The sequence below is a fragment of the Colias eurytheme genome, chromosome 12, assembly GCF_061535395.1.
Source record: "Colias eurytheme isolate Ceu_HAF_F1 chromosome 12, ilColEury1 Martin Lab GWU primary, whole genome shotgun sequence".
Classification (NCBI taxonomy): Eukaryota; Metazoa; Arthropoda; class Insecta; order Lepidoptera; family Pieridae; genus Colias; species Colias eurytheme.
Genome location: NC_142991.1, coordinates 4,141,467 through 4,165,467, shown reverse-complemented (window position 1 = coordinate 4,165,467; position 24,001 = coordinate 4,141,467). Strand labels below are relative to the sequence as shown.

General features: G+C 35.3%; 1 protein-coding gene across 1 annotated transcript; it reads left to right on the top strand.

Moving 5' to 3' along the window:
* The first annotated feature begins 334 nt into the window (after nucleotides 1-334).
* Atx-1 (Ataxin 1) lies at nucleotides 335-22,925 on the top strand. The gene is made up of 4 exons (XM_090108273.1): nucleotides 335-903; nucleotides 20,898-21,292; nucleotides 21,638-21,871; nucleotides 22,290-22,925. The coding sequence occupies exons 2-4, from the start codon at nucleotides 20,906-20,908 to the stop codon at nucleotides 22,578-22,580; spliced, it is 912 nt and encodes a 303-aa protein (XP_089964399.1). The 5' UTR covers nucleotides 335-903; nucleotides 20,898-20,905; the 3' UTR covers nucleotides 22,581-22,925.
* Nucleotides 22,926-24,001: the final 1,076 nt, after the last annotated feature.

Sequence of the window (24,001 nt, the reverse complement as noted above, 5' to 3'; positions counted from 1 at the left end):
ATAGTGCTTTTTTTGAGTTAAATCGGACTCTTAAGTATTTCTTGAATTAATAAAAACTCTATTGCTGTCATTTATAGAGACTTATTTTTACAAATTTCACACCACCTTTTTCTCAAACCTGCGAGACAAGTTTAATGTAGAGTTAATAAATGTAGAGCTGTCAATCCATTATTTAAGAAATGTATCAAGATTTAAAAGTTAAAGCATCAGCAGATATTTCCAGTCATTTACTTTCATAAAATTAAACGCATTACAATGTTGCATCACGAGCTGTTGAGGTGTGGCGCCTCGTAGGCCGACGTTGGGCCAAGATTCGGTGGCAACGTTCACGCAGGAATTCATTTAGCTTCGATAAGTGTCCGGTTTCAGTCTGGCACGACGAGCGTTCGTTGCATTTAGTATTTATTCATGTATTGGCCGGGCGCAGGTTCTATGCGCGGGTCGGTGCGGCCCCGGGGGGCATACTTACTACGTGATTAATCCGCGTCCCCCCCGCGCCCTCCCCCTCGCGTGGGCTGAGCGAGGCACGCCGTACGAGCGCCGGGTTTCCTCGTCCCCGCGCCTCACGGCTCACGGCCACTCACTACGCACGGAGCTCCTCGTAGTGCCGCCGCCAGTCGCGCTGCGACCCGCGCCGACGTCGCACCTCGTTCGCGTTTACTTTTATATCATTCATGCTAATCTCCGTTTGATTTTCCTGCTGGGTGACCGCAGTGAGACGCGATACCGCGAGTGCCGAATGTTAGTGGACGTCACGCTCGTGTACTTTTCCATCGGAATCCAAACGCGCCCACAAAACCAGTTCGGAGTGGCGGACGGCGCCTTCGGATGAGATTTGACGTCGCCGTGACCCGCGGCCTGAGATGCTGCGCCCGTGACCGTCTTACGACAGTACCACGAAACGTAAGGATCTCCTCGTTTATGACAGCTGGCGTTATTTTGCCCGTGTGCCTTCCTATTTGCATGGCGATACGAGTGGATTTATTTTCGTCTGGAGAGCGGTTGTGTGAGTGTGGCGAGAGTGTGCGAGCCGGCGAGCGTGTGTAGTGGCCGTGTGTGCGTTCCGTGTTCACTGTTCATCGAGACGGCTACTCCCTGCTGGCCTGTTTTATTTAGGTTGTTTCTGAGCGCGTCGACAACACTCCGCCCGCCGCGGCCGCTCTACATTCTATTCTACCTTCCTCGTACCCATCTCCCCGCTTGGCAATTTAACCCGAATGCCCCATTTTTTTACTCTTTTTACGTTCACATGTGTGATACAGTCTATACGTCTTTATTTATTTGAGTTGACGTCATAGTATTTACAATTTATAACGAGATTATTTTCAACAATACCGGTTCAACAATATTCGATAAACATTTGTTTACTCTTCACCTCATTTTGTTACAACCTTCGGAAAGTCCTTTTGGAATTATCTACAAAGGAAACCTTTATGAGGTGCTTACTTGACCTTCCATTGACAAAAACAATTGAATTATTAGCATTCATACGGGCTGCAAGCGAATTGTAGGTTGGGACTTCAAATTAGTTAGGAAGTTCATCAATTTGTACATATTTTAAGACGAATACCTATTTAGTATGGTAAAAATCTTAAATAAAAAATTTGAAATAAAAAGCTTTACATAATTTCCCTAACAAGGCATCTATACTTTACTATATTTTACAATCTTTTGGAGCAGTTAAGATGCAAAGTCGTCATTCCAAGCATTAAAATACAGTCAAATGCAATTTTTTCTAATAAATTAATAAAAAACTCAGGAATTACTAACTAATCAATTTTCATCATAAATACTTTCATCTATATCGTAAAATAATTCACGTCATAAGAATACAATCACCAATATGTTATATTTAACGATTATAGTACAATTACCATTATGTTAAAATTAGAACAAGGAAAAGTACAGAGCACTCTGCCGGCACTTATACATGCGATAAACTTTTAACCTATCTTACACGAGATTCCCTGTTTACACAATTATTGACATTTATAGTAACATATCTATCCTTTGTATATCAATGCACTTATTAGAACAGTTAACGTAAATAGCTCAAATACGGTTCATAAAATATTATTCCACGCGGTCTTCAAAGAATTTGTAAATTACCTACGTCAGATATTTTCAAAGTTCATTAACATTATCTTATCTTGTATTTTACTATTACTTCAACTCATTATAGCGGCTGCTTAGTTGTCAAATTAAATAAGGATAACATAAATAAAGTATTAGTAAATAATAGATAAAACAACGTTATTTAAATATTATTATACTTAGGTAATTCATATCATTGTAACAATCTAACTACATACCTACTTAAGTACTAATCGATTTGATACTTTTTATTTAGGTATTTTTAAATAATTAAATGATATTCTATATTGTCGCGTAATAACTTATAACATACCTACCTACACAATGTTTTAATTTACCTTTAAATCGCAAAATTACAGGCATTGGGTGGATTTCAGGCTGTAAATGCCTAATATATTTTTAGCTCTAAATTAGGCAGTCTAGCGTGACGTAAGCATGTGTGTTATGTAATTATTTCCAGTCCAACTCTCACGACCTTCGTTGGAGAATATTACAGAATAATAATTTAATTATGTAATTAATTACTGCATAGTACCCTTGACATATTACGGGTATGGATCTCACATGATACCAACACACATTTTTCCCCATGGAAAATAATTGAATAAGTCATTAGACTTGTATTTAAAAACTTTTAATTGCTTTTTCTTATACAATGGAGAAATATTGTTCAACAATACATACAACTAATGTAATATTTAGATTAAAACGAAAACAAAAATTTGACTTATATTCGAATGTAGGAGTAGGTTAATTTTCCTCGTCATGTGTAGAATTATAAAGTTTTTGTCATAGGTACTTATATTCATAATTCATGAATAATAATAATTTGTTAATTTAAAAATAATTGTAATGCATTTTAAAATAAGCCACTTGTAATAATTATATAATGCCGTTTTAAAAACTCGTTGTCAATCATGCATAATTATTACGATAAACATGCCTTTACATTTAAATTTTAAACCTTAATTGCATTTTAGTAGATAAATAGGTTAATTAATCTGAAAAATAAAATTTAAAAAATGAGGAATTTGCGCACGTGTAGATAATAATTGTTTAATTGTTTGCTGAGTCTTATCAATTCAAATATTAAATGGTATTTTAAAAGAAAATATGCTCACAGCGATCGTTGTAAACGATAGTATACATAATTACAAAAACAATATTCTTATCTAGCTCTATATAAAAATTAAAAATTATATATCTGAGCATATTTTAAAATTATACTTAGAGCCGATTTTACAATCCTTGCTTAAAATTTATCCGTCCAATAAAGTAGGTATCACACGAACATTTTAAAATGTCACCTGTAAAATGTCAAATACGGACAATTAGAATACGTTTTTGAAATGGTAGTTTAATACGTTATTCGATGAATAAGTTTAACCAAGGATTGAAAAATCAGCCCTTAGTAAAATAATAAGTTTATTGCTTACCATTTATCTACAAATAAATAAGTAGTTAGCATCAATTCCACTTTGGTGAACTTCTCTGGACCTACTCAGAAACCTTTTATCCATAAAGAGAATATAATCCTTACAAACTCATAAAAAGTCTAAAATCTAAATAAGTAGCAGTTTCATGTCTTGGAAAAACTAGAGGCTCAAGGTAGAGGAGAATTACATTGAAATGTACCTTAGGCCATAATTAATTAACAGGGTCATCGTAGTTCTTTATGTGTAAAGGGATACGTAATAGAATAAACGGTCAGATGTCAGATAAGAAACGGGTTGCAAAGAAAACAAAGACTTATATTATCTTGCACTACGCTACACACAATATTTTCCATGTGTGCGTAGAGTATTTGAGTATGTGCGTTTATCAAACGAGCCACCGCCTACGTTGTGATATAATCTGCTATCTGTTACCCTTAATACCTAACCAATATTATGTTTTTCAATCTAGTGAATATGAATCACTTAATATGCGTCAAAATATTACCATAGTTTTAGTTTTAAGTATAAAAAAATCTAAATTTTTCATAATAATGAAAGTGTGTTCGCAATGTCAATGAAAAAAGAAATTTATATTTTATGTCATCATCAAGTCTTCTGTTTCCTTTCTAATGAAGTCCTGAAGAATGAGGATGTAGATTGTAGAGTCTAAAAGGCTTATTACACTACGCGGTATTCAGACAGTCTTACTTAGATTTAGCATAATGTAATAAGAGTTAGCAAGTTAGCCTGTCTAATTAGACCGACCGAATGGGTTCGACCATGCTTACTTGCTTGCTTGCTGAATACCGCGTAGTGTAATAAGACTTAGCACGCTTAGACCGTTCAGTCAGCGCGCGGCAGCCGCAGAGCAAAGTCGCTCGTATGTTTGTTTACTACTAACTAATTTCAAAAGACATTCAAACTCGGCAACTCCTACTCTAAGGTAGTTTCTTAAGTCACATGGTTCCAGAACACTCAGTATTTGCATATTTGATAATTTTTCTCGTAAAAGTAAATACTCTTTCACCCATATTTTTCTTTTCTTTTTTGTATTTAAATTAATAGATGCGGCAAGAGCTATGGCGATTTTCTGGTGCTTTGAAAGTTTTCCCATCGCGCGACAACCGTCACCGACTACGTACGCCTTGCAAATGAGTTAGCATGCGATATTCAGCACAGTGTAATAGCGAGCTTGTCTAGTTAGATTTTAAGACAGTCTTAGTAAGACTGTCTGAATACCGCGTAGTGTAATAAGCCCTTTAGGTAAGGTAAGGTATATTAAATCTAAAATGTTATATTTAGGTATACAATATAATAATACTATTACCTATTTATATTTTTATTTATAGCTACTTGATCTAGGTGGATGGATGTATGTTGTATAGTTAATATGAGTGATATCTACGATCAATTGAGGACTAAAACACCTTTTGAATAAACTGAATTTAGAATAAGATTTTAAAATTTAAATCATTTGAACACTCCAATTATACAAAAAGAAATATAAGTATCCACAGTCCGCTCTTTCTGGTTTCTTTATGTTTATTTAAAAAGCCTTCATTTAAAAGCGGTTTGAATTGAAACAATGACTGGCGGTTCGTTAATAAGATAAAAAATATGGATTATGCTACGGTTATCGTGAACTCTGCATTGAAAAGAATAATTTTCTCACGGCTGAAAGAACGGTATTATATTCCTATAATATGTCAACATTAAAGCTTGTATGACCGTACTGTTTCGTATTTCTTGTATATTAAATACTGGTGTTATCGTTTCTACAACAGTTCCACTTAATGCATAACAATACAATTACTAAAGTTATCGCTAAATGCACTTTGTGAGAGAATATCTGACTTTCATGAAATTTCAATTATTGTCTACCGATTATAAAACGAGTATTTTTAATCGAATGCTAATGCATTTACTGCCTGGTTTTTGTACAATCCATACTAATATTATAAATGCGAAAGTAACTCTGTCTGTCTGTCTGTCTGTTACTCAATCACGCCTAAACTACTGAACCAATTTGCATGAAATTTGGTATGGAGATATTTTGATACCCGAGAAAGGACATAGGCTACCTTTTATTGCGAAATATGTACCACGGGCGAAGCCGGGGCGGACCACTAGTATTTAATAAAATAGATATGAAGAAATGTGAGCATATAACCAAAGGCTTTTAATGATTCTAGAGTATACTTGTTTGAATATGTCATCTCGTATTTCCTGGAAGTGATATTAGATTGTATAGAAATGTAGAGTTAAGAGAGAAAAATAAAAAAAAAAACATATTAAAACCATCTAGAGAGAACTAAAATGTTAATATCATTTAGTATTTAAATCTACACGGTAATTAAAAATACATATAATTATTTGTTAATTTTAAGTAACAGGGACATTTCGCAATTATTTACATTATTCGAGCTTCCATTTTCGCAAACAATTTAAAATAGTTCATATCCTCTTCCCTCCTTCCCTCTCACTTCATATTATAATATCGAGCATACCTTATCAGTCGATTCCGTGAAATAAACAATAGTGAGTTACAAAATAATTTGCATTTAAATTCATAGCAGACATTGTTGTGTTGTAAACAATATGCTGTGATGAGCTGTTTACCAATACGGCCCTTTAACTGTTTGTTTGTATGTGTTACCTTTGCTATGGGTTAGTGCGAAATAAACAAATAAGGTTACCTCAGCATAGCAACAGTTAATTATGCATCATGTTTTATATTTAAAGAGTAATAAAAACCCAAATCTGCAATTACCTGATGTATCTTGATTTTGGTTCGTTTTCCTTTTGCATTTATAATTGGCAACATTTTATAATCTACAAAGTTTATGCAAACATACTTATTGGATGAGGTCATATATTTAGCTACAAAATATATCCTTTTGTCGGCAGTTTCAAACAAACTGGTGCAACTACGTGGTATGGACTATGGACGTCGTGATACGATTTCACGTTTTTCTATTTAAAAAGTATATTCGTATGATTTGGATTAAGTAACCGGTTACATTCACAGGTCTAATCAATGAGTGGCCTGCGCCGGCACAAATTACGTCACAGCTTTCGCTGCAGTGGCGAGTGTTTGCGAAATATATGCCTTATGTAATAATGTGATACGCAAATTCATCAGAGTATGTACAATGCATCTTGTGTTGGCAATCGGAAAACGTGTCATTGATATTTATATTGGACTTTACAAACAATTTACAAATGTATCGGTGGAGGAAGATACGGCTCGACTCTCACCCGGATAACTTTCTTACTAGGTATTTTCTTTTCTACAGGAAACAATAAGCTGAAAGGTTTAGGCAATCTTCTTAAAGCAATCTATCATTTCAATGCTATGGCAATCTTTTCACACACTGTTTACATAACTTTTCGCTATCAGCTCGCATAAAACTCTTATGTGATGATACGAAAATAGCAATCGGAATGACTCAATGAACAACATTTTAGAATATTTTTGTGATGTAACTCTGAACACACACAAATTGTGAATAACGAATAACAACCGTAAAATAAAGTAAGTTTGCATATACGTGTACATATTATTATCTTTATAAATTTTCATTATTTGTGTAGGTAACTGATAGTACAAAGTTATAGTACCTACTTATATAATAAACACAAATGAAGTCTTATCAACATGACTATTATCTCAAGATACAGTCACAAGCGTAATACTTTTATCGGATAGCCACCATTCATTATACATTTATTCAGCAGATAACGAAATACATTTGATATACTATCTCTTATTATTTTAGGAACTCTGATTAAATTGTTATCCCAAGATCGTGAAAGACAAATATCAGGCCGCAAAATTCTAGGCATAAAAGGTCAGAGGTTTCGTATGCTTGGATAAATAATTGGCCTAATGTGGTATGGCCGGTGTATCTAATTTTCTCAACAAGTAACAATACATAAACATAATAAAAATATATAAAAAAGATTATAGATTTACCTCTACTTATTGTATAAGATTGTAAATAAATATAGATAGATAACTTAATGCCTCCAGTCGATTCTAAATCCCACCTACTCAAGGTTTATTAATAATATAATGATATGAAAAATACACATACACACTTAAAATAGATGTTTTCATTCATTACCACAGTATCAGTTTTATATTAGGTACATAATACACGACTCAAAACAAAATAGGGCCCACCTACACTTATCTCAAAGTTTTGCCTACACGTAATTTATAGGGTAGTTATTGGGGTACTTGAGTATTCCCTTACGTTGTTGACATGTTAACGAAACTTTATTGCTGTTTTAACTATTCTTTTTAATGTTATTCTCAAGTGGGCATCGACCACACGTGACGATCGTCGAGTGCGTGTATGGAGAAGGGAAGGTGAACGTTTTTCTGAACCTTGTGTCCACGGAACAGACCGATTTGGAGGTCCAAGCGTCATGGTGTGGGGCGGCATAAGCCTACATGGCAAAACGGAGCTCGTAGTTCTTGATGTAGGTACCGTGACTGCTACTATACCTATGTCGAACGGGTCATCCAGCCTCACATGATCCCATTTTCACAAAGAATTGGCGAAGAATTCATCTTAATGCAAGATAATGCCCGCCCACATACAGCCCGTATCACTCAAAGAGCACTCTCTGATGCCAATATAAGAGTTCTGCCGTGGCCAGCCATGAGTCCTGACCTCAATCCAATAGAGCATATGTGGGATCAATTAAAAAGGAGCGTCAAAGCAAATTTCAGCAACGTAAACAGCCAACAAGATCTCATAAATGCTCTTAAAGTCTGTTGGGAGCAAATACCTGAAGAAAATGTAACCCATTTGATTGAAAGTGTCCCAGATAGGCTCAGAGAGTGCATATGGAGCAGAGGGGGTCCCACACGCTACTAATTACAAAATAAACCAGATTTTTTTGTTAATAAAGGTTTTATTGAAACTTTTGTCATGTGTCTTATTTGTGCAATTTTTCTCTAATACTGTTAATTTTGCATAATTTTCATAAAATCGCTAATTTTTGCTTAAGTTTACGTTAAAACAATTGTCCTACACCTTGTTCGTTTATACCCATTCATAAAATAAGAAAAAAGTGAAGAATTTTTACAACACAGCAAAAAATCAGGGTGGGCTCTATTTTGTTTTGAGTAGTTTAGATTCATCTAGGCTAAGGATTTAATAATCTTTATAAGAGATTAATTTAGATTATGGATATGAACTAAAATAATCAAATCCTGTTACAATATTTAACGCTTTCGTAAATTGATTTTTGTTTATACGCTGAAAATAGAAGCGTTAATGTACAAGAGATAAACATAGATTTGGCAGAATATAGAGCTTAGAAATCGTTTATTTAAAGATATTCTTTATTTTATAGCAAAAAATAATGATTGGCATCTGAAATAGTTAGTCATTCATGTGTTTAATATTCTTTATTCATCTTCTAAAATAAAATATGGATGAGGCAACGCGTACGTAGCCTTTTATAACATGTAGAAACATGTTGAATATGAAAAGCGGTACCTAGTACCTACCTACAACGACTTTCAAGGCAGACTCTACTTGCGGCGGCTAGAACTACGAAAGCTATTTTAGTATTTTGCCACGTGATAAATTGTAATCAAATAAATCAAAGAGAATGAACAATGGTATTAAATAGATAAAAGTGTATACTTTTTTCTTTGTTTAGCGGTGGTTCTATTAGTAGCGATATCTAGTAGCCTCGCCACAAATCTTCAATACTTTAACAATACCATAAAAAACGAGGCAACAATCAATCTTCATGTAAAAATAGCTTGAACGAATTCCCCTGGCGTTCAAAAAACTACGTTAATCTACTTGAAAATGTTTGAATTGTAACGGCGATGTGGCAGGCGATATGCTGTGGCCTTGCGGTTTCACGTGTAGGTAGGCTGACGTCACACACGCATAGCGTTCAAGTTCAATGTTGGATATTAATTTCACCGTGGCTTACCAACGATAACGCTGTGATAAGTTTCAGGGTCGTTCTGACCCCTTACAAGTCTACATTTATAAGGAGCCTAAGGGTGCATTTTCCACCAGTAGGTAATACACATCCTCGCACATAATTGTTGGAAAAGCGCCTTTACGCTGTGATAAGTTTCAGGGTCGTTCTGACCCCTTACTAGTCCACATGTATAAGGAATCTAATAGTTTGTGCATTGTGAATCAGACACGATCTTAGATTTGACATTATCATGTATTTTTATTGTCTAATAATTATACGTTGCTTTACCAATTTGCTTCATTTTTAATAATTGTGCTTATACGTTTCATTTTTCAAAAATGCTTTGTATTCATTATAACTCTACACATTACTACTTTATCGAAATTTATAAATATTAATTGTATCAGAAAATAACATTTCATGTTTGTATTACTTTTTAAATAAAATATTTATTGTGTAAGTAGGATATAGCAAGGTCACAGCGATAAGCAACAGTAGAAAGACATTTCAATATATTTAGAAATGTAGAGCTCGATAAACGGCGCATATTAATTTCCACCTAATTTAATATTCATATAAATGCAAATAGCCTCTTTTTCAGCAATAATTGATTTTATATACATACGAAATACAGTCTCAATGCCATCTGTGTATATGTATAAATGTGTATATAGTGATGATCTCATAAATTACTTTTTAATTGATAATTTAAACATATACAAATTGGCTATTACTGACGTTTTACTTGTGATATTTGGTATCATTGGATGCTTACAACTTAATGAATTCTGCTTCAGTCTGTACGATTCTTGCAAACTAATTACTATTATATAATCATGAATCATTCCGAGAATCTGATCTATCGAAAAATATTTTGATAATAAAGATAAAAAATAAAATATTATAAAATTCATAAAGTAGCTTACACTGCCTACGCAGAGTTACCGTTTGATTAATAAATATTCCGGTGTTCTAAGAAAAATTCGTTGTCATAACAACAGCACGCGTTTTGTCCAACTACCCCGCTTCCCTGAAACGCGCGTGCGCATTCTGTACACTACATTGTCTGTTGCCATACGTGTACGCACGTCATTCAATGTACAGCTAGTAGCTACTAATTACTATTATAGTATTATAATATCAATGTTCCTATCAAACTTACCATTGCTTTTATTGTCAGATACCTATACATTTATTCGTTTAAAGAATTAGATGTTTCAGAATTTTTAAAGCATTTAAACAGTGCTTTAAATACATATATTTTCGTTTACATGTTATTATAATAAACATATCGTCCAGCGTCTCAATACAGAAACAAATTTGAAAACAAGTGAAATGAAACACAAGTGATTAATATAAATATAAGTTCAAAGTTGAACAATATTGTGTTAACGATAATACTGTTTGTAGCAAATTTTGTTTTCATGTACTCAAAGATATCGAGGTCGCCAGAATGACTACTGTATGTGTGGAGATAACAGGGACCACAGTTTATCGCTAATGCTTCAATATTAATTATTATAAATAACGAAAATTGAAAACTAAATTTCTAGTCTAGCTCTCTTCATGGTTAGCTGAATAGATGACTTGGCTCTTGACAGTGAAGGCTTTGCGCTACTATCTTACCGCAAACAAAATGAAGTAAAATATTACCTACATTAAAACCTAGTGTCTGATTAATATTATTAAATACATAAATAATTCTTGAAAACAGAAGTAGAGAATATTTTATAGCGCTCTTGAAACATCTGTGTACTTTAGTTATCGATCCAATATTTATTAATAATGATAATTTGTAACGTCGCGTCGGTGTTGACATTTATTTCTCATAAATCTAATAACGTCCAGACAGCGGGTTGAGTCGGAAAAACGTGTAGTTTATTTTTATTTCGATTACATTATAATCACTTGATCCAATATGGAGCCATTCCGTTAGGGTCACTTGATATTTACAAACGTACACAGTAACAGAAACTGTTTACTCAGAATTATCTTATCCATGCAACGTGATATTGTTATACATAATATATGAAAAATACTTAAATATTCGGTAACTAGGCGGAAAGTAAGTGCACGTGAGCATGTTTTTGATGAGCGTTAATAATGTACCATGAAAAAATTTTTTTTTCTTGTTATTTTACATTGAGTATCACCTGAAAATACGCATAACTATTGATTACTGTTTTATTTATTATGCTATTAGTTTAACCGTTTTTGTTATTGTCATATTCTCATTGATAATAATACGTATAACAGAGATAACGAAGTTATTATGGAAACAAAATCAAACATGATGTGTTACTTCATTAGTAGGTATAATGTATTTTTTTTATTATAATATGTATAATAAGTTACCAAGAATCTAATACAAGTTATCCGCACAAAAAGTAAATACTTCAAGAATTAAAATAACCCGTCGCCAGTCGATACGTACTTGGAAATCCCGTGCATTTGTTAAGAAAATCCTACATTAGTTTCCATTAGATATCTAAACGCAACGCTTGTTGAATCAAACATGTAGTGAATACGAAAGGCTTCTTAGCATACAAACGTTGGTAAATCCTGCAGGTGGCTTAGTCACGCGGTAAGTCAGATATGCCATTAATATTCCGAAAAGGCAAACTTAGAATACGCGTGTTGCACTCACGGTTAGAATGTATAACGACAAACAATAACTGTTCACACGAGGTCAGAATTGATATGTTTGCATATACGAAATAGGACATGCGAATTGTAATAATTTCAATACAGATCCACGCCGCAAATATGGCGCACGCCTGCGTTACGTGAGACCTGCCAATGCGCTCGCTGCGGCCGCTGTCTGATCGCGATTCCAAGTATTTTAATCGGGAATGAATAAACGAATATAACAAAACAATCCTGGCAACTCTATATTGTATAGAACACTTGCCAACGTCGCTCCGTAGGCGACCAATTGATTGATCCCTTGCTATTGCAAGCCCCATTTTTTGTGTTCATGAATTCCATTTCCGATTGATATTTGACAATATTTTTTGTTACATTATGTATACATAACGACACAAATTTTTCTTTAATTACCATCTCCGAAACTCATTTACCACTCCAATGTACCGAAAAATGAGTAAAACTCGTACGAGTGTAATAATTATTGAATTAATTTGACGTCAGTGTGGCTACTGTGTGTGTGATTGCCAATTAACTGATCGTTTCATTGATTGAATATGTATTCTGTGGCGATTCAACTTAAGTACTTTATTATGCCAATTTACGAGAAGCACGGCGACCATTTTGAATTTATTTTTATTGAATTATTTATGTAGTTACTGTTTGTTTACTATTAGGATGCCATGTTACGTAATCATTTTGTTAAGTTATTGTTTTTTTATGTAATAGGTAATCTTTTGAAAAAAATAGAGCATTATTCTCATTTTTTATAGATAAAAATATATGAACGGACACAATAAACATGGAATTTGTCATAAAATAATATTTTAAATACCAAGCATAATTTAACACATTATTAGTTATTACAATTTCAATAATGTGCAATGTCTGTTTTCATTTCTATGTCACTAAATTGTTGTGTGGTAACCAAATGTAAGAAATATAATTCGCCAATCAATAATTATTTATCTTGCATGTAAAGTAAAGGGTTTTGGAGGTTCGCTGTATAAGGTCATCTTATTTCATCATGTCGTTATCGATTTCAATTTTAATTAACACTAACCCGAAATCTTGTTTAAGGAGTTTTGATAAGATCTGGTTCATGTAATCTACACCTATTTAAACATTAAGCATGCCCATTATGTATTCATAGTTTAATTTAATTACCCGTTTACTTTCGATATGATTACTGATTGAATCATATTTTATTATAAATAAAAACTATACTTGTGACCGAATTACCTTTAAATTACTTTTATTTTAGGAGCTATTTAATAACCCGTTCTTTGATGAAACTTTGATTTTTCCAATTAGCATAACTTTTTTGTTAAAATTAAAGCTTTCAACTCTCTTGAATTACCTACTGTTTTAGGTCGTAAAAGCAAATTTTAATTAAAGTTGGCAGATCTAAATTCTGAAAGCGTCTACTGCATACTAATGGAGGCTGCGAAATTTTTAGACAATTGGGTCATATCTGTTAGTGTATAAATGTTAGGGTGGAAGAGCTGAATGGATATTCACTCTGATTTATTAGTGCCTATATATATGTATTTGACCGCGTCTAATAAAGTTCATCTAAATTAGAGGCTTAGTGTTTAGCTGTGGGCGATGGACAGCTCTTATGAAAGCGCATAATTATTATGAAAATTGAGATTTAACAAAAAAAATGCGAGACATTTAGATCTTGATAGCAACTGAATACCCGATACAGATAAATGTTATCAATCTTCAATTTATCTCATGAATTGTCTCCATAATACCGTAGCGATATTTTCTGAGAACAAATAAACTGTAATGAACACTTTACTAACACTGACAACACTGCGTCGTGTAATTGTATTTATTTGTTACGTGCCTGGAAGGTATAGAAGCTTATTATCGGCTTATAGAATAGTAGGTATATTTGTAAAATAGTTGTGAGAACATAAAGTGACTGTGACAGGCAGCCGCGTAGGCGCCAGCATCAGTATTCGGGCAAAAACGCCATTCATTCTCTACCAAAATGAATCCATTTATCATGATCCAATGCTATAAAGAGCAGCATTGCAATTACCTAGATTTAAAAGAGTATTAGCTAATAGCTCGTCGGTCGATGAACTCTCTAATTAATGTTAATGTGACAGCAATTCGATACAAATTTATCGCCGGTTTATTTAAACATGAAATCAACCGTGAAATTTGTTACAAACAACTTTCTTCCCGCAGCCTAAATATGTTTGTGTACATTATACATCACGATGTTTATTTTGACGATACCAATTTCCACGTTTATTAGTCGTGTTAGATGCTGTTTCTTAAACGGTTTCACAGTTTGATGGCGCCTGTTACCACTGATCGTTCACACGTAGTAGGATGTGTGGCTGCGTGGGCGCTGGCTCTTGTGACACGCCGGCCACGGGCCAGCGCTCAGTAGTCCACGACTCGGCATATTGACGAGTATGCAAATATAGCAGTGTCCGCGTACCGAACGTCCGCGTCGCGGCATAGTGTAGGCGGGGTTGTTTGCCTCCACTCTATTGCGTGATCCACTCAATAAAACTGTTGTTAAGACTCCAAATTGCTCGCAACTAACGCCCGCTTCGCGCAAATTGTATCCGTGAATTTTCACGAATCGCCGTATCGCCATTTATTCGACTTATCACATTCTGCATAGGTACTTAAACCTCATTTACTAGTATAGCGAGTAAAGGTTTTATTCACGGATAATTATCTTGCGAAACTTTTAGCGTTTAGGTAGAACTGTGCCAGTTTATTGAAAGTGTGTAATATAAATGCTGCGTTATTGTAATTAGTACTATTGCAAGACAATTAAGACGTCAGCCTTCTTTTTGTAGCGAACGAGGCGACGAAGCAACTTTGTTGAAACAGGGAGTTACGTAATGACTGTCGCGTGACTAGACGCCCGTTCATTCAACACCACGAAAGCTTACTAATTTTGCTCCTTGTCTTTCTGCAAATAATATATCATTAGCGATGTCAAGTATGAACATCATTGTTACTTTTCGTAGAATTACATGGAATATTGTTATATCTCTATGATACTAATAAGGCCATCAAAAATGATGGCCTTATTTTCTGTATTGTGAAAATGTGGCACAATTTTGTCTTTTTAATCACTTTCACGTTAAATTGATGAAAAAAGATAATTACATTTCATTATTGAGTAAATTTGTTTTCAACAACTGAATAGGTACCGACGTCAATAATGACATTGTATGCAGCTATTACATAAAACATCATTAGCGTAAGTACCGCCACCGTCTTCTAAAGTAATTTACGATTTCGTCTATTTATTGGACTTCCGTTAGCATTTGCATAAACATCTAGTAATGTAATTATTAGGAAAGCCGAAAGCCAGTAGCGTTACGAGTTACGACAGCTGTAGACAACAGGTGCGATGTTCGGCATCACAATTCACAAAGCACGCCGTCAAGCCGCTCATTAATAAACAGACGTACGGACGCGTTCATAATATTTGCGTCTACGAATATTGCCAATTTTCCCAATGTGCCAATTGCTAGTTGGCTATCCTCCATGTTTCATCCTCCAACTCTATTATACAATGCAGGTAGGTACTTCACGCCTACTTCTTCTAAGCCACAAACATCTTTGAAGTTTGATGCTAATTATGCATAGTTAACGTTATTTACATTTGTTCTAATTCTACGTACATTGTTAGTGCCGTAGTCATTCTGCAATAATTTAATTATTTAAATGTTACGTTTACCTCGAATCATTCAAAGCAGTTACAATACTTAACAATACATATATGTACTATATAAATGAATTACAAAGCGATATTTTAGAACCGGTTTAAGAATGAAGGTTTACAAAGGTAACAGTAATGAGCTTAACTAGATAAACTCACGATTGCACCAATCACGAATCACGATCCTATCGATACGTAATTTCATAGTAATTTGCTTAAATTGGTCTAGCAATGTAACTGATAGTTTACGTTACAGTTACGGTGTACGATATGAAAGTATTGTTTCAGCCTTCTGTGTTTAAACAATAGTGAAGTCGTAATAAAATCTAAAAATAAATGCCTAGTGTTCAGCGTGCCTGTATAACGATCGTTTATTTTTTAATAGATGGTCATAATGAGCGGACTGCTCAAAGATATTACAAACAAAGAAACTGCTCTTTATTTATAACAATAACAGCAAACTCTGAAAATGAAAACACTCACTTATCCTTATAATAAAAGTACATTGTAAATAAGCATGTACATAATATCAATTTCAAGTAGAAATTTCGTAAGATGAACACCCAATCTCAGTAAAAGCTATCGGAGTCTAGTACACACGGGTCGTTAAAGATGCGGATCGGAGGCAATAGTGGAAGTAAGCCAGCTTGTAAATTGCGCACTTAGGGTCACCAGTCACCATTTGAGTAAGAAAGGTAAACACATAAAACAGTAAACAGAAATAGCTCTACACAAAATGTTGACAACATACCTACATTGTATTTCATAACCTTTTCTGGTTCAAGTGTTCTTGTTTTTCTAAATCCAATAATATGCAAAAATATTTCACTATGTAGGTAACGTTGGGTCGAAATTTTCAATACGGTGACGGTACATGAAATGTTGTGCTATATTTATCCCCGCTGGCAACCCTGGGGCAAGCAGGCTGCGGGGTGCAAGGGGACGGGGTGTCTGGGGGCTAGCTGGGTGGCTCTAGGGGTCGGGTGATAAGATGCGGTGTGAATGGTTACGGCAAGGTCACGGACGCCGGAAGTGGGTTACGGGCGCCCTATCGACCGCACCGCCTCAGATTTGCAATGTTATTATTTACTGGTTAACTTGCAAAAAGTATCGAGATCGCTTATTGGCTTAAGTAGCGCTTCTATATTTAGATGTGTTCGTTTGTTTTGATACTGAGTGCGTGGGTGGTAAATTGAAGTGCTTTTGTGTTCGCAGTAACATTAGCGACGTCTTAAATTTTCGGGATTGGGCTTAGCTGAATGCAGACCGAGCTTACACAATAAATCATATCTCAAATTATTGTATCCACAGTGAATGTTATAACGAAACTGTTTTGTGAAATATTTATATAAATAATATAATAAGAATTAATAACTGAATTCTAAGAAAATAGGCAGATTTTGGAAAGATTCCATGAATAAATATTTTCCAGGAAAAATAAAAACATTATATTTCAATACATAAGTAACAAAGAAAAGTGATGTTGATTTCTTTCTCATCGAATAATATATTATTTTATGCCTATAAGAATCGAGCCTTATCATTTATCTCGCCTTTGCTATAAGCCAAATAATTGACAAGTTCACTGTTCTTTTGATATATCATGATTTCCTTGGAATTATTATCACGTATTTTTAAATATAAATACATTGTAAAGAACCATCTATAAATAAGGAAAAATCTTTACAACACCTATTTTCCTGGAATTAATATGCACCCAGAAGCACATGTCTAAATTGTAGAGCACTCATAATATTTCAGTAAATAGTTCATTTATTACATAATATCATTTCAATTAGCCGATTCCTAACACATATGCACACACATGCACATATTTATTATACTAGTTTTCAACAAGGCTGTTTGTATTTAGCGCTAACTTCATCGGCCATTCATTACAAAGTAGCCGTCGGGCGGCGAACCCCCGGCGCACGGCATCTTACGCCTACACAGTCCACTATAACAGAGACGGTCTGATCACCACGCCAAAACGCCACGAATTTAGAACAACCTATATTTAACAACATAATAATATATACAACCGGACGACAGCCGGTGGCATTTGAGTACCGTAGTTGCACAGAGCTTCTGAGAGAATTAGTTTAGTACCTACCGCAGAATAATATATGTATAAGTTAAAGTTCCTACTCTACCTAATATCATCTGCATTTAATATCAGTTTGTGTTAATAAGCATTTATTTATAACTTTAATTACCTTCGATGTTTTAAAAACTGGTTAATTGCACATAACTTTTAATATAGACTTGTATTCCAAATTCCAATCGAGATTATTTCATAATAAGCTTCAACGATCAATCTTACATTATTTATTCCAAAATGACAGTTTATTATTTTTAATGAGTTTCTCAGCAGTTCGTTAAATAGACTTGCGGGTAAGTCCAGACTAAAACCAGATTGGAATGCATTTTTGAAGCCTTAGTCATGGCCTCTCATCTCGCTGGTGAGTCAGAAAAGCTAAGAATTTCTACGTTGTTTCCTTGTCACTTTGTTGAAAACAACACCTCGGTAACGCATTTATTTATATGGAAGTAATCCATTCAAATGTAGTTAACAATTTGTTACGGATTGATTGACAGAAAGAAAACATTTTAATACAAATAAAGGTGAAACATTATTCGTGATGAAATTAATAAAATAATGTGGCAATCAACTAATATTACGTAAGCAACAAATTTATATCGAAGTTTTAATCTTAATCTACACTATCTACACTAACATTATAAAGAGGAAAACTTTGTTTGTTTGTTTGTTTGTTTGATTGTAATGAATAGGCTCATAAACTACTGGACCGATTTTAAAAATTCTTTCACCATTCGAAAGCTACATTATCCACGAGTAACATAGGCTAGGTTTTATCCCGGAAATCCCACGGGAACGGGAACTATGCGGGTTTTTCTTTGAAAACGCGGGCGAAGCCGCAGGCGGAAAGCTAGTACCTACTATTATAAAGGCGAAAGTTTGTAAGTATGGATGTATGGATGTTTGTTACTCTTTCACGTAAAAACTACTGAACCGATTACAATGAAATTTAGCACACATATACAGGGTAACTTGGATTAACACATAGGATGGGTTTTATCCCGGAAATCCCACGGGAACAGGAACTATGCGGGCTTTCCTTTGAAAACGAGGGCGAAGCCGCGGGCGGAAATCTAGTAAGAATTAAATACTACCTAAAAACTTAATCTATTTATTTTATACAAGGTCACACAAGGTTCGTGACTGGAAACGTCTAGAAAACAAAGGTTCAAATAGCTAGAAAACATTTCCACATCTTCAATGATTTCTAAAATTCTAGATTCAATGGAATTGCTTAACTTTATTACTGCAATTGCTTATAAGCATGAATCACGATTTAAATGATTACCTTCTCAGTGATAATTTGTAAATAGTAAAACAACGTGGTAATTATAATTTTTATTTCATTGTTCAATTCACCAACGGTCTGCGGGTACATTATATACGAATTTCAAATACAGATGTTCACATTCATAATCTCAATAAGCTAATAGAAGACATGTAATAACTAACGACGAAAACACATCCTATATAGGTACCTATTCATTACTTTCGTCTACCACCATGGCTTACGATTCCCAATAATCCTATTAGATACTCGTGTAATACGCACATAAGAGGTTCGTCTTACATTTACGAAAGCGTGTTATTACATAGTTAGCAGCACATACATGCATCCCCTAACACAAAGACGCGTGCTAACATGGATAATGTTTACGCAGGTGCACCACACTCTTTGTTCTCCAAATTATCGCTCACTGCTCAAACACGAACTGGAATGTTGACGATCATCTCCATCTCTACTCTAACCCTCGACGCTAATTGTTGGTTCACCACGAAATTGTATAGCTATATGTGGTTATCGTGTTTACGTGCTATTTATAGACATGAGGTAATAAATATAATATCACATGCAGTTTCCTCCGCAACGAGGATTTGGAAAATAAATCAAAACAGGAAAGACTCTAATCAACAGGTCTTTCCTGCAATAAAAATAAACCTTACGCATTACGTTTACAATAATATTAACATTCGGTTTAACTACGCCACGTATCTTGTGTATTCAATTGCTAACTTATAAAATCTATTTATAATGTTGACGTCGCCCGTTCCACATTCTTATCTCATCACCAAACACGAGTCACGCAAGAAAGGAACGCACATGTAGTTTTACTATGTGGGAACAACATATCATTACGGACAAGGCTGTATTGTGTTGCAGGTTATAAATAATGCGAACGATGCGATAGCACTTTTATGAAAGAGTTATTGTCTTATCTATAGCATTTCAATATTATACTCGTATCGTATTTAAGGATAGGTACGTTGTTATTCAACTTATACGACTTTTCGTTGCAACCATTGTACGTTAGTGATTTATAGGCTATAAAACATTATGAAAGTGCAATATTTATAAAGAGTATTTATGAAACATGCATGATAAACCACTTCAAGGACAACATAATATTATTGTCGCATAAAATCACCTTATATCCAAAATGTTAATACGCATGATTACAGTTTGCTCGAATTTGAGTAAAATATTCATACATAATAATTTACTAGCGGTCCGCCCCGGCTTCGCCCGTGGTACCTACATGTTTAAACTATCCTAGGTATCTCTCAAGTTGGATCGAACTGCACATGGTGTGCGAATTTTATTATAATCGGTTAAGTGGTTTAGGAGTCCATTGAGGACAAACATTGTGACACGAGATTTATATATGTATATTAAAAGATAATAAAAGGTTTCTCGTTTAGTATCATAATACAATATTTAGTATTCTGATATCATCGGTAGGTACCTGCAAAGTTATCCTCATCAAACTTTATACTACTTTAAAAGGAATTTGGCATTGCTAAAGCTGTTTTTGTGGTTACATTATAATATCCAGATATGGAAATTTTCTGATTCGGAATGGGGAAAACGATTCAATATTACGTGTATTGTGTTGTTTATTGTTTGTGGACGCAACAGATATATGTTAACAGAATGTGTGTTTATTTCCAGCGCGTCCAATGATCTCAGCGAGCCTCCCCGGCGAGGCGCTGGTCCAGCTCGGGCAGCTGCAACTGAGCCACCTGTACCCGCCTCCGACGATGACGCCGGAGTTCCTAGCGCCGCCGCCGCGGCCGTACCCGCGCTACGCGCCCCGGCGCCCGCGGGACCCCATGCCCGCGCCCCCCGCGCCCGCGCCCTTCCCCCCCGTGCCGACCGCCTACTCCCCGTTCCTGCCGCACCCGGCGTCGTACGCGCCGTACCTGTACCGCGCGCGGGCCCCGCAGCCGCCAGCATACCCGATACGTAACCGGCACTCGTCGGGCTTCGTGCCGCCCGCCCCGGCACCGCACTCGCCGCACTCGCCACCCGTGTCGGCACCGGCTCCTCAACCACCTCCCAGAGAAGTAAGTTGTATATCATTGCAATCTAAATCTCAAAAAGAAACTTTACGTTTATGTGAATAATATTAAGAAAATAATTCATCTCATCAATACATAACAGTATATCAACTCTTTATAAAGTTTTTAATTTGTTTAATACTATGCACGCGGAACGCTAACCGGAGCTAAAGTTTAATAACTTTTGAAATTACTTAAGACCCTTGATTTATTACATGAATAATTCAATATAGCCCGAAGATGAGCATTTTATCGTGCGGCAAAGTTTTTATTTATATACTTGTAATTCTAGATTTAAAGCAGTGACGAACTATAAATATATTTGATTCAAATATGTATGTTGATTTCCAGGAGCCGCCTATGTCACCAGAGCGAGGGGCGCCCGCACCGTACTTCTGTCGTGGAGCACTAATACGGCTAGAAGATGGCACTCTGAGGCGAGTAGAGGAGATGAGGACGGAGGACTTCGTGATGAGCGCGGAACGGAGCGGAGACCTCTCGCTGACGCAGTGCACGCTGCTTAGGCTGGACGAGCGAGGCGACAGACTCGCTCTCACACTTGCATATGATAGAAATCGTTCACAAGTAAGTTTAAATTCATATTCAATTTTCGCAGTTACAGTTAAGTTGTTGTTGGAAATATTGAATAAGATAAATTTTTAGAAAAGCATACCTATATAAGATTGTCTTGTCTTATAATAAATTAATCTTCAGTTTAGTCTTAAAAATCAACAGAAGCAGAAATTAGTCCAAAATTAATTGTTCAAACAAGCAAAATTTTGTAAATACATACGTAAACTAAACATTGTAAAATTAGTGAAACATGAAGCGTAAATAAAGTCACAGCACTCAACGCTTGAGCGCTGAAAATAGATAGCCTTGAACACCAATGAATGAAACTTCTTATTTCGTAAAGAGCAAACAAAACACGTCAGCGATTGAAAAATAACTCTAATGTAATAATTATACCATAGATTATTAATATAATGGTTTTCAATTACAGGTAGAGTTAGAATCAACAGTGGAGCATCCGTTTTTCGTGTACGGTCGCGGATGGGCGTCGTGTAAGCCTGAACGCACCCTAGCAAGATACGGACTCCGAGTGCAGAGATTGCAAGTTGGCGACGTGTGCGTGTCCTTAGTGGCGCGCAAACCGACGCCGCCAAGCACGGGCCTGTCAGCCGCCCCGCCACAGACACATCCAGAAAACCTCAGTGTGAAAGAGGACGCTAGAAAACGCCGGTGGTCCGCGTCTGACGTAGTCGACGATGGTCCCCCATTAAAGAAACGTTGAAGCTCTACAGTTGCGGCGAAGAGATCTTTAGTCAGAAACATTCACTTCGAGACTCTGGTTTAGTACGTACGGATGAATCCGTCGTGTCTATCCAATCGAGGCTCGAAAGACTCGTGACAGGTACTATCGCCACGTACGCGTGGGCAGATAGATCACCCCAGTGATTTAAATGCGTTCCTTCGACGCATATAACATTATGTAATTATTTCTATAGCGATCGGCAATCCACAATCGTACGCTTAATAATCTATTTGGAAACTAGGTGCTTTTTACAGTCGGGTGCTTCTATATGAGTTCGTGTACGATATTGTAAATATCTATGTATCTTAAGTCAGTCAATCTTTCTTGTTGAGTTGTTGCTGATAACAATGTATCACGAAATTCACAGCGTTAAGTAGATTCATATAGAATGCGACATATCAATAAATTCGAAAGGCATAGTAATTCATGCATATGCCTTGTAAATACGATTTTAACCGGTACATGGCTTTACGATGAAAAAATATATATTTTACCTTTTTCACTTCGATCGATATCTACTACTGTCAAAAACTCGCTGATACATTGTATTCTGTAATCTTTAGAACCAAAGCTCCATAGTTCTTGAATTCCGCTCGTCCTGGGTTCGTTTTAATAAATTGCTATTTTTAAAATAGATGATTGAACGTTACAACGCTGGGCCGCGTTTACGAGCTGGCTATATAGTAATGCTGCAACGTAGGCGCCGCAATAATGACGTACGTACGTCACATTGTATTTTAAGCGTAATTTTCATAAGCACAAACAAATCGTAAACTACCAGATCTTTATATAGGATAGATATTGTGATAATTAATGAGATTTCAAATCGCCAGTCTGCAGATTATCGTGCTTGCGGTAGTGTCCAGACAAATTGTTAAAGGTACAATGAATGTTAGATTACAGGTATGGTGAAGTGTGCTTATATGTTGACTGAATAGAGCTTGTGGGTTTTCGGAAGGTTCCTTTCAATGTTGTTTTACGCGCAGTCATCGTTTCGTACTTCCCTCATGGTTGTGACTGCAGACATATCCATACGATGCTTCGTCGTTTATTCGTTTTCGTAGACTTCGACTGGGCATTTTTTTGATACCTTCTCATTCGCATAGGTAGGTTACGGTAGTTTCTTCTGAACTGACAAACACTTCTGACAAATAATTCGACTTTATAATATAAGTAAATGTTGTTAATATCTATATAATGTATAAAGATATATATTTAATGGTCATGGTTATTAGATGCCATCTCTATTGGTTTTTAACGTCCATGTGTGATACACATAACTTTTCTATGAGAAGATGTATACATAATAAACACACAGTCTGTGATATTTTGTAGTTATTGGTGAGAGTAGGTATGAAGTATTGCTTGAATAAACAAAATATAGATGTTAAGAATAATAA